Source organism: Candoia aspera, chromosome 6 (genome assembly GCF_035149785.1).
Source record: "Candoia aspera isolate rCanAsp1 chromosome 6, rCanAsp1.hap2, whole genome shotgun sequence".
Taxonomy (NCBI): Eukaryota; Metazoa; Chordata; class Lepidosauria; order Squamata; family Boidae; genus Candoia; species Candoia aspera.
Window position 1 is genome coordinate 64718601 of NC_086158.1, and position 12818 is coordinate 64731418.

General features: G+C 49.6%; 1 protein-coding gene across 1 annotated transcript in view; it reads right to left on the minus strand.

The window, feature by feature from the left end:
• ADAM12 (ADAM metallopeptidase domain 12) overlaps positions 1-12818 on the minus strand; it is a 314025-nt gene that overhangs the window by 50976 nt on the left and 250231 nt on the right. The window contains exon 12 of the mRNA XM_063307340.1: positions 8880-9057. Coding sequence (XP_063163410.1) covers positions 8880-9057 — 178 coding nt within the window. The remainder of the gene's footprint in view (positions 1-8879; positions 9058-12818) is intronic.

The following is a 12818-nucleotide window of genomic DNA, read 5'->3' on the forward strand; positions in this document are numbered from 1 at the left end:
TGTCATCTAGAAAATCCCCAACATGCTGGACTTGCACATACTTGCGGGACTGCCTCCTCCAACCACCATTGACCCACTTGACTCAGGTGTCTCAAGAAAAGCTGTTGGTGATCTCCCATTTCCACAAAGCCCATAGTCTGGAGGCCCATAAATGTTGCTTTTCAGTGGTGACATCTCTGCTATAGAATAGCCTCTGGTAGAGATCAAATTTTCCCCTCCCCCAGACATTTTTAGCCTTCTGGAATTTTTTGAAGACTGGGCTAGTGCAGAGGCATACAGGAAATGACAGGACATCCAGTACTGTTTCTTTTATTTCTATTTTAATTGTAATGTATACATTGGCTTTACATGGATGTTTTCATTTTTAAAGCTGCTATTATTTGTTCCTAATTATTGTAATTGCAGAGAATCTTGCTAATTACAGCAGGTATTAACTTGATAATTATATAAATAAATCTGAATGTTTGGGGTTGAAAGAACCTTGAAGGTCAGTGCAGGAATCTAACAATGACAGCACGCCTAACAGATGGCTGTCCAGCCTCTGCTTAAATACTATCAGCAAGGGAGAATCCATAAATTCTCAAGGAAATCTGCTTCACTTGAAAATCTCTTTTTATTATTAGACATTTCTTTCAATCCTGAGCCAAAATTAGGTTCACTGCAAATTCTACTCATTTTTTACAGAAGGGAAGCAGTTTATGTACATTCAACCACAGTCCTGCACAAAGCTATTTATAAGCAGAGATTTTTTTAAAGTGCTGAAGAAGTGAACCCAAGATGTATCTCTTTTGGCCAGCATTGACTTTTAATCAGTCAGGTCTACCTAAGCAAGTGTTTCTCAACCTTGGCAACTTCAAGCTGTGTGGACCTCAACTCCCAGAATTCTGGGAGTTGAAGCCCACATATGTCATGAGTGCCGTTGAGCTAAAGTCATCAGCGCAATGGCACACATGACAATGACAAGGAAATAGGTGAAGGGGTACAAGTTAAGTAGCCATCAACCTACAACGACTAACGGCCAACAAACAATAGCCAAATGAATCACGGAGCCACCCAAACCATCAGCGGCAATACAACGGGGATCGCCCAGCTGAAAGCAATCAGCAGAAGAATGGAAACCTGATGATGGGCGATCCCGGAAACCCTCACCCACCGGCAGGGCAACGCATGGGACAAAGGGGGGTGACGTGACCGTGAGCGAGGGGGCGCTGACCGGCGCGGGGTATTTAAACCCCGCACCGGCGCGCTCCTGTCACTCTCAGCTTTTTTCTACCAACGCTGTACCTGCCCTGCAATAAACCAGAGCCTGATTCGCAAACCAGTGTCTGAATGTTATTCAGGGGGAGGCAGCGCATGACATAAAGCTGAGAGTCATAAACTCAGCCTCGCCGAGCCCCACCGGACGACAACGAGCCGCGGGAGGAGTAGACGGCGAGAAGACCAGCAAGATGAGGCCGGAACGGCGCGGGCAAGGAGGGCGAGCCGCGCGGCAAGAGACAGAGGAGGACCGACCAAGGCCAGAGGCACCGCGGACTCCCGGAGCCATGGACGCCCACCCCACCCGACCCGAGCCTCAGCTCCAACCCCAAGGGGAGATGGCGACGGAGGCAACCCGACCGCGGGAGGGAGCAGCACGACTTCCGAAACCAGCGGAGGACCCCGCGCCCCACATCGCACCCCAGCAACGGGCGTGGAGCGACAGCCCCACGGCGCTCAACACGGAGGAGGACGACGGAGACACCCATCAGACGGCGGAGGAAGCGGACCCGCGGCAGAGGGACGATGAACCCCGCCGGCAACCCACCCCCGAGGACGCGCCAACGGAACCGGCCCCAGCGGCGGCGCGGGCTGTGGACGAGGAGGCACGAGCTGAACTCGCGGCCATGCGGGCTCAGCTGACGGAACTCCGGACCATGCTCCAGGCGCTTATGCCCCCCGCGCCACCCAACGACGTCCCCGCACAAGCCCACACCCCGAGCGAAGCATCGAACACACACGGGCCAGCGGAGGGCCAGCAGACGGCACAGGCGGCCGACACCACACCCCGAGAAGCGAGAGGCGGGGCCGCACAAAACGCCCGGGCCCCAAAGGACTTCCCCATCTTCTTCGATGGGACCCCCACAAAACTCTCGTTTTTTGTGACCAACGCTAGGGAGTTCATGGGGAGGCACGGACACTCCTATGACTCCGAGGCCGACAAGATCGCCGCCGTGGCGATCAAACTCCAAGACAGGGCGGCGGACTGGTACGTCCAACTGTACGAGTCCAGCTCCCCCGCCCTCGCCACCTTCCCTGCTTTCATCAAAGAGATGAAAAACTACTTCGAAGACCCCCTAGCCAAAGTACGGGCGAAAAGCGCACTCCAAAGACTTAAACAGGGCACCCGCACGGTCCCTGACTACGCCCTGGAGTTCAAAGCCCTCGCGGGGAAGGTCAGCGACTGGTCCGAGACCACCCTGCTGGAAATCTTCAAAAGGGGGCTCAACCGCGACGTTCTCCAATGGGCCCTCTACCGCGACGACCCAGAAACGTTACACGGGTGGATCCACCTCGCGGGGAAAGCCGAACACGCGCACCGCACCTTCCTCATGACAACCACGGAAGACACAAACGATGCCGGGAAAAAGGTACCCGCACCACACGGGGGGATGGCCGGCCCCATATACCCAAAAAAGAAGTTCAACCGGGAGCCCTGCGGGAGGTGTGGCAAATTAGGGCACAAGACGGCGGATTGCTTCGCCAACCGACCGCCGACCAGCGCGCCCAAGCCCACCCCGAAAATTAGCCCCAAACCACCCAACCCGGGGCCGCCGCCTCACCGCCGAATGACCGTGGCCACAGCGACACCGAAAGAGGGCTGGGACGCTTACTGGGGGGAAGAGGACAATACCGACCCCGACCAGCCGGCGGGAAATGCTCCCCGCCTGCTCTGAGACGCGTGGCGAGGCAGGCGGTGGGACAGCAACGCGGACCACCTCAACGAAACGACAAAAGCTCCGTAATATTGGCAGCAATTCAACTCTCTACCGGAAACGGAGCCACCATGGCCGCGGCACTAGTGGACTCGGGGTGCTCAAAAAACCTCATCCACCCCGACCTAGTTGCCAAACTCGACCTCCGCTGCTTCCCCCTCCCCACGCCGCTGGCATTCCACCAGCTGGACGGCTCTACAGCGGGAGGAAAACCTGCCACGCTACAAACCGAGCCGGTCACCCTGCAAATGGGCACTCACACCGAGCGCACATCGTTCGTAGTCACGCACATCGGACGGCCCATTGCAGTCCTGGGGATGCCATGGCTCGCGAAAAACAACCCGCGGATCAACTGGGCGACCCGCACCTTCACATTCGGCGACGGCGAGTATCGAGCACCAGTTCCAGCCGGCAAAAGCAACCCCACGGTAGGACGAGCGGAGGCGACCACACAAGACAACGCCGCTAACACAGCAGACCTACCAGAACAATACGCCGACTTCTCCGAGGTCTTCGGAGAGGCAGAGGCGGACCAACTACCCCCCCACCGCAAGACGGATTGCCGGATCGACCTACTGCCCGACGTCCCCTTACCTCGACCAAAAATCTATTCGATGACCCCGAAGGAGATGGCAACCCTCCGGGAGTTCATCGATAAAAACCTAGACAGGGGATTCATAGAGCCAGCATGCTCACCGGTCGGAGCCCCCGTCTTATTCCGGGAGAAGAAAGACGGGACCCTACGGCTCTGCACCGACTACCGGGGCCTAAACGCGGCTTCCCTGTCCAACAAATACCCCTTACCCCTGGTGAAGGACATGCTCGCCCACCTGTCCACGGGCAAAGTCTTTTCCAAATTGGACCTTCGCGAGGCGTACTATCGCATCCGAATCAGGGAGGGGGACGAATGGAAGACGGCCTTTAACTGCCCCCTAGGCGCTTTCCAGTACAAGGTACTGCCCTTCGGACTCGCGGGGGCCCCTGGGGTGTTCATGCAGCTCATCAATGAGGTACTGCATGAACACCTGTTTAAAGGGGTCCTGGTCTACATCGACGACGTCCTTATTTACACAAAAACACACGAGGAACACGTAACCTTAGTCAGGCAAGTCCTCGACAAGCTCAGAAGGGCGCAGCTCTATGCGAAGCCTACAAAGTGCGAGTTTCACAAAGAGCGCCTAGACTATCTGGGGTACCGAATCTCCGGGGACGGCATCGAAATGGACCCCGCAAAAGTCGAAGCGGTGCTAAACTGGGAGCGGCCCCGCAACAGACGGCAACTACAGAGCTTCCTGGGATTCGCGAATTTCTACAGGTCATTCACCCGGGGGTTCGCTGAGATAGCCCTCCCCTTAACGGACCTCCTCAAAACCAAAGGGGTGGGGGACACCCGACGCGCCAAGAACCCAGGCACAGTGCTGAATTGGACTCCCGCGTGCCAGACCGCATTCGACAAGCTGAAAGCGCTGTTCACTACGGAGCCAATCCTCGCGCACCCGGACCCAGAACGGCCGTTCGTGGTCCAAGCCGACGCCTCAGACTTCTCCCTGGGAGCCATCCTGCTACAGAAAGACTCCACGGGGCTCCTGAAACCATGCGCCTACCTGTCAAGGAAGTTCTCCGAGACAGAGAGGCGATGGCACGTCTGGGAGAAAGAAGCCTTCGCGGTGAAATCGGCACTAGAGACATGGCGACACCTACTCGAGGGAGCCACCCAACCATTCGAGGTCTGGACGGACCACCGGAACCTCGAGGCCCTACGAACGCCTAGACGCCTTAGCCCAAAACAGGTCCGATGGGCCCAATTCTTCAGCCGCTTTGATTTCCAGCTGAAGTTCATGCCGGGCAAGAAGAACTTCCTGGCCGACGCCCTCTCCCGACTGCCCCAAGACGAAGAGCCCGCCCCAGACACCATTGGGACGGTCCTATCCGCCTCGCAACTGGGGATGGCCGTGACCACCCGAAGCGGCGCACGGAGGCAGCTCGACGCTACGGCGCAGCCGACGGCGGGACAACCGGCGACGGAAAGAAGCCAACCGCAACTACCAGGGGGAATGCGCACGGACCTCGCCGCCGCCCTCAAAACCGACCCCTGGTTCCTGGCGAACCCCGACAAGGTAACGATGGCGCAAGACCTGGCATGGGGGGAAGGCAGAATCTACGTCCCGGACTCGCAACGCCAGGCGATCTTGCATAGGTCACACGACGCCAAGCAAGCGGGACACTTTGGGTTCCTCAAGACCCTACACCTAACACGGCGCCAATTCTGGTGGCCCGCGCTCAGGCGAGACGTAAAAACCTACGTGGCGTCCTGCCCAACGTGCGCTAGGGCCAAACGGGCACCAGGCAAACCCGCGGGGCTATTGCAACGGGTGGCAGAACCCTCCCGCCCATGGAGGAAATCTCTATGGATTTTATAGTGGACCTCCCACCCAGCCAGAAGAAAACGGCCATTTGGGTGGTGAAGGACTACTTCTCAAAGCAGGCCCACTTCATCCCCTGCACGTCGGTCCCATCCTCACAACAGCTAGCCAAACTCTTCCTCATCCACGTGTACAGGCTACACGGATGTCCCGCACGTGTGGTGACCGACAGGGGCACACAGTTCACCTCCAAATTCTGGCGGGCCTTCCTGAAGCTGACGGGGACCCAACAGGCCCTATCTACGGCTTGGCATCCTCAGACGGACGGAGCCACTGAGGTTCTTAATGCCACCTTAGAGCAATTTATACGATCATATACGAACTACCACCAAGACGACTGGGCTGAACTGCTCCCGTTCGCCGAAGTCGCATACAACAACGCCGTCCACACGAGCACGGGGAAAACTCCGTTCGAAGTAGTCTCGGGGCGCGACTTCGTCCCCATACCGGAGCTACCTCAACCCCCGGAACCCCAGGTGGACGCCAGCGACTGGGGACGGAAGATCGCGGAAGCATGGCCAGTAATCACGGCGGCGCTGAAGGAGGCACAGGCTGCTTACAAAGAGCAGGCCGACAAGCACCGGCGCCAACAACCGACGTTCCAGGCGGGGGATATGGCCTATCTATCCACCAAGTTCCTAAAGTCAACCCAACCCTCGAAAAAACTGGGGCCTAAGTACATCGGGCCGTTCCGAGTCACGCAAATAGTGAACCCGGTAGCAATACGCCTGGACCTGCCACACAACCTCCGGAGACTCCACCCGGTGTTCCACACCAGCCTCCTAAAACCGGCAACCACCTCCCGATGGCACCCAAGCACGCCACAGCCCGCACCGCTAATGATCGACGGGCAACACCACTTCGAGATAAGGGACATCCTCGACTCCCGCAAGCAACGAGGAACTCTACACTATCTGGTCAGGTGGAAACACTTCCCCCACCCGGAATGGGTGGCGGCGCACAACGTTAACGCGCCTGACCTGACCAGAGCATTTCACCGGGCATACCCCGACAAACCGCAACCAAGGTCAGCAAAACCAAACCCCCCCCCCCGCAGCCCCCCCCCCGCCACCCGTGCCCCAAGGGAAAGGGCCCCCCCCCAAGCCCGCGACTTGGGTGGACCTTCCCCCCCCCGGGACTCACTCCCCCCGCCCCGGGCCCACGGGGTGGTGACAAACGATCGCCAGCACCCTCCCCCCGCCCCCCGGCCGCGGGGGAGTGGCAAGCAAGTCAACAGGGCAACCTGGGGGCAACGCCCAGGAGACACAACAAAGGCGACGCACTCTAAATAAGAAAAGAAGGGCCCTACCTGGAGCTGAGAAGCACCCGACCAGCCACGCCTCTCGCCTCGCCGAACTGAGCCAAACAAACAGGGTGTGGTTGGAGCATGCGCACGCCAGGTCAGAACCCGAGCATGCGCACCATGGACACACCCTGGGAAGGCACGTGGTAGAGGGAGGAGCAAAGGGAGGGGCGACAACTACTCCGGCGGGAACTTTGGAAAAAAAAAAAAAAAAAATGTGGCGTTTTGACAGCTCCACGGGGAAAACCCAGAAACCCGGGGGAGAACACTATTCGAAAAGGGGGCAGTATGTCATGAGTGCCGTTGAGCTAAAGTCATCAGCGCAATGGCACACATGACAATGACAAGGAAATAGGTGAAGGGGTACAAGTTAAGTAGCCATCAACCTACAACGACTAACGGCCAACAAACAATAGCCAAATGAATCACGGAGCCACCCAAACCATCAGCGGCAATACAACGGGGATCGCCCAGCTGAAAGCAATCAGCAGAAGAATGGAAACCTGATGATGGGCGATCCCGGAAACCCTCACCCACCGGCAGGGCAACGCATGGGACAAAGGGGGGTGACGTGACCGTGAGCGAGGGGGCGCTGACCGGCGCGGGGTATTTAAACCCCGCACCGGCGCGCTCCTGTCACTCTCAGCTTTTTTCTACCAACGCTGTACCTGCCCTGCAATAAACCAGAGCCTGATTCGCAAACCAGTGTCTGAATGTTATTCAGGGGGAGGCAGCGCATGACACATAGCTTGAAGTTGCCAAGGTTGAAAGAGCACTGACCTAAGGACTTCACAGGAAGAAAACTTTCCTCCTGTTTTATTTGTAAGTGATTTTACCAATTCAAGGTCTGTAGGTTTCTTGATCAAATTTTCAGGGAATAACCCCACCCCCTGCCCCATAGTGACCCAGCTTGGAAGAAATAACTTATCGAGGTCCCCGACACCTTTGGTTTGTTTTACTTTAAATCTGATTATCTGATCTCAGTCAGCAAAACATGCCTCCTAGAATTGCTTAATAATTAATAAAATGAGTTTTGCATGCAAGTCTTATATGTACTTTCACAGAGAACAACTTGATCTCTTCAAGGATTTGAATTATATTGATCTGTAGATCCTGGGTTAAATTACTGAGATAATGTAACTTCAATTAATGTAATAGATTTTCTGGTGCCACACAGATTACAATGGAAGATTGGGAGTAAAATAAATTACCCTGAGCCACGAGATTCCAAGCATTTAACAAAACAAAGGGAGAAGCCACAGTTCAAACTATTTCATGACAATATTAAGTAATCTTTACTTAAAAGGTATCAATAAGATAAAGAAGTGAAAACAAGAAGGATTTCTGAGTTAGCCTGAATTTGCAAGCATCAGGTACAAGGAGATGTCTACCCCAAGGAATGAGTGGGCTGTCAGGAAATCTTTATGACTTCAATCAATTTAACAAACTATATAGAAAACTAAAGCGATTTCTTGCTATTTAAGTGACCCTCAATTTATTATGTATTAAAAAAACAAATCCATCATCTTCTGATATAGTCTTGATTATCTGAATAATTCCCCCACCCCCAAGTATACTGGTAATGGATGCTAAGATATAAATTAAATAAAGGGATCTTATCAGGCAAGTTCTTTATGATCACAACTCTACACTGAAGAGAATGGAGTCATAAATCAGTGGATTTGGGAAAATAGTTTTGTGCAGCCATAGAAAATAAAAACAGGGTATTAGCAAAAGAGCCATCTGTTCCAAGCCTGCAACTGAATAGCCTCCGCATAATATAGCTCAGGGAACATTCTTCTGCATAATGGCTCATCCATCCTTTATGTTAGTGTTTCTCAACCTCAGCAATTTTAAGATGTGTAGACTTCAATACCCAGAATTCCCCAGCCACCATGGCTAGGGAATTCTGGTGAGGGCCACACATCTTAAAGTTGCTGAGGCTGAAGAACATTGCTTTATATAACGTTAACATTGTAGAATATCAGGATCTTGGGTATGGCCTCTAGGTTGAGAAATACCAGCCCGCAGACTTTTAGGAAGAATAGCATGACAATTTTATTTAGACATATTTCTAAATGAATACTGCAATGAATGACTTGAAAAAACTAGATGAAAATATTGTTTGATATTCCAAAATGAATTTGCTCTCTCCTTTAAAACAAGGATTGTTACTCCTACCTCAAGTTCACCACAGTCACACTCTTCTCCCTCCTCTACATAGCCGTTCCCACACTTTGGGCCACCAAATGATTCCCTAACTTCTGGAAGGTTGAAGAGACACATCCCCACGCCTTTCTCCAAGCTGTTTTCCAAGTCTTTCTTGCTGCAGCTGCTGAACATCATGGGAAATGGGTAGCTAGGGAAAAATAGGAGAAAGACTGCTTGCTACTATCATGGAATTTAGGTGAGACAAGATGCCCTAACATGCTACACTTAGCAAACTGTACAGCATCTTAATACACTGTAATAGACAAGGCAGTAAGGTAAGTTTTCCTTGTATTGCAGGTAAGCGCAAGCATTCTGACAGTGGCTGATGTTAATGCTTCCTCCACAATGCATACTGTATGTACATTAATAACTATTATAAACACACATAGCTTGTCTTAAGAAAAACAGATTGCATAAAATTAACCACAGAATATTTTACATATTTCTAGTAAAATAAATGTGATTAGGAATGACTAATTTTTGCTACTGTATCTCCAAGACCTTCAAGTCAAAAGACAGATTTTGCAGAGTGGGAAGTTCTGGGACAGAGAAAGGCTGGGAAATGGGAAGCAACAGATGAGAACCTGCAGGAAGGTGAAATCCAGGAAGAAGTTGGCATTAGTACTCTAATAGCAAACAACAGATCAGATGTTTGTGCTGCTTTTGCTACTGATTGTACTGTATATGAAGGACACTCCGTTACAGAGCTTCTGCGAAATTTCTGTGTTTCATTTTTATGCTCTTGCATGCTCCTTCAGCTTTCCATTGGATGTTTGCCATACAGTTAATTGTGAGTGAGGCTAAAAACTCTTGAGTTCTCTTCAGCTGAATGCCAGCTGTATCTGGAAGGTAGCAAGGACATCATGCCACTGCTATGGACGCTAAACAGGATGCCAAAAGACACACACTAGCTCTTTTGGGACATTCCTTGTGATTACATTAGCTCTGAATCACAACCATCTGGCAAATAAAAAGCAAATTGTCTTATTTCCTATGCTCTGGAACCAGTTTGCTTGTTTTTCTGCATTCAACCAGCAGCTTCACGCCAGCTCAATAATTACTGGAGTAGGTTCCCAAAATGTCTTACATCAATCCTCTACTATAAGGATAGAATGAAGTCTTAGATGGACAAATAAAGTAATAAATTGAAAATATGCATTACTGAATGAGAAAGTGTAATGGATCATTATTTCTTACAATGCAAACTGAGAAAGATTGTGTTCAAACTTGTCAAATAAGGCAGCATTATTAAAGGAATTAAAGAAAAAATTCATTCCTCTTTCTGTTTAGAGTTCAGAAATTATTGTTAAATAAAAAATTCTATCGTAGGCTGGAGATCTGATCTGCAGAGGAATTTTATTTTTTGTTCAGGAAGAGCAGTATTTTGATATGCCACTGGTGGAGGTCAGTACCACTTTGCTTCATTTACAGTGGCAACCTGGGCCCTCAAACACACATTTCTCTTTTCATGTGCTTGTTGCCATTTTTTCTCCATGATCCTCTCTCCCCAAAGTCTTTTTCCCTCTTTTTTTCTTTTTCTTAATAGGAACCAACACTATTGCTTTCCCCATTCTTTTTTCTTTTAAGAAGAGTTCAGACAAGCTGAGGAGCAAAACTACTGTTGCACTTGACATTGCCCCTTCTCCACAAACCATCTAGAGGAGGAATAATGGGGGAAGACAGAACCTTGGCTGATTTCTTAATGATCTGTATGGTGAAAATGCTGGGCTGTGGGGCCCTGGACATATGCTCAGTGGTTATGCAATAGTGGCACGTTCATATGACCTGAGGTGATGTGAACATCAGGAATAAATAAGAGTAATCTGGGAATTCAAGAAATAAAATGAAAGGGGAGTAGATGCATTCAACATGAAATGAAGACTTACGTGTCCTTCTAAGTATAACTCTTGACACCAAGTCTTTCTTGAAAAGCAGAACAAATGTGACTGCATTCTTACACATGATCAGGGACTGGTCAAATCAATGCTCTGTGACAAATTTACAATAGGTTCTTCATAATAAGTACCCCCTCCACTGCCCCTTGGAGTACAGTAGCAGAATTGTTTGGGATCTGTATTTATGTAAATCAATACATTGTACTGAATAAAGTGCTTAGTTTAGAGATGGAAAATGTAAGTTGAGATTTCAAACCAGACACTGTGGGAAGTTATTTCATCTCAGTCTCACAGATATATTTTTCAGAGTAAAAAAGAAGAATGGCCCATTGTGTTGGTACTGATACCAGCTGGTAGCCAATTGGGATTGGGATTGGAAGACAATAGGCTCAAACCATGGCAAATGCCAAAAAGAATTTTTTTTTAGTAAATATTAAGAGCGTTACAGAGGAAAAGGAAAGTTATACCAAACTACATCCCTTCAGCTTGTCAGTAACTCCATGAAATGACAATGGACAGACCTTCTGGAGTCATCTGGCAACTGAGTGGCACCTTCCCAGTTTTTTTAGGTCTATGACAAAGTTCTAAGTATTTGGGGTATTTTGCTACCCTTTATATTTTTTATAAGACAGTAAACAATAGAACACCTGTTGGTACATCTTATCTGTGACTTGGTCACAATTAAGACAATTGACCTACTACCTAAGATATATATTTTAAGTAACACATTGTCTCCAGCATGCAACATGTGGAGATAGTCTGATGACACATCTTGCCAATAACTTGAGACAACCCTCTGGCAAAGGTATTGATACATGAGACTTTGTTTCTAGCGTGGCACTACTCATCCTCTCTTCTACAGATGGCATGTAACAGAGCTCATGTCCTTCTCTTTATCTTAATTGTTATAAGTAGCAATACAGATAAAAGGCTGGAAGTGAGAGTGATTACATACAAGTTGCAAGAACCTCAAAGCAAAAGTGACTACATTCAAATTGCAATAGCTTGTTAAGTAACCCTTTCTAAGCATGGGTACAGAGTATGGAAGAATTTACAATGATGTAATTTGCAAAACTTGCTAAATACCTCTAATTGCCTGTCTGGAGGAATTGCATGTTATATGTGCAGAGAGAGAAAAAATGGACCACACCACTACACCTCCTCACTAATTCTTCCACCGTGACTCAAAACCCAGCTCAAAGTGCTGTTTTTAACCAATAAAGCTCTTAAATAGTTTTGAACAAGGATATCAGAAAGGTTACTACTTCACCTGTGATCTTGCTTACTCATTTCAGTAATCATTGGAGGTCCTGCCATACAGCTCACAACACCCCCCCACCCCAAATCCTTCTAAATTGGTGGAAACATAGAACAGTGTCTTCATGTCACTGCTTCCTACCTAGCAGACTTTTGATCCAAAAGTTGTTTGTCCCATCTTTCTTGCCTAATTCCTCCCTTCTTCCACAATGGTTAACAATCTAGCCTATTGCATTCCAGAGCCCCCTCCCAGCATTCAGTTGAGACATTTCAAGGGGTGTAGAGACTGCAAAGGGAAAAGAAGGGAAGAGAAAGATTGTTTGCACAAGCTGCTATCTGCTAGTGCAGCCATTAGAAGTCAGTGTTTGATCCTGCTGATTCTGCTTTAAAGATTTTTCACTCACAGTAACACTTTTTAACAGAAACACATCTGACTTTCTTTTTAATGAGCTTCTTTTAAAAAACGAAACACGTCCTAGTTAATCTTTTTTTTCCCTACAAGTCATTTTTAAGAATGGCTGTCTGCTGAGACACTAGAAGTAGCCCAAGAAAGAAGGAAAGCAAAAGGCAACAGTGATAGGGGGAGATATGCCCAATTAAATGCAAAATTCCAGAGGTTAGCCAGAAGAGATAAGGAATTATTTTTAAACAAGCAATGCGCGGAAGTGGAAGAAGACAATAGAATAGGAAGGACAAGAGACCTCTTCCAGAAAATTAGAAACATTGGAGGTAAATTCCAGGCAAAAATGGGTATGAT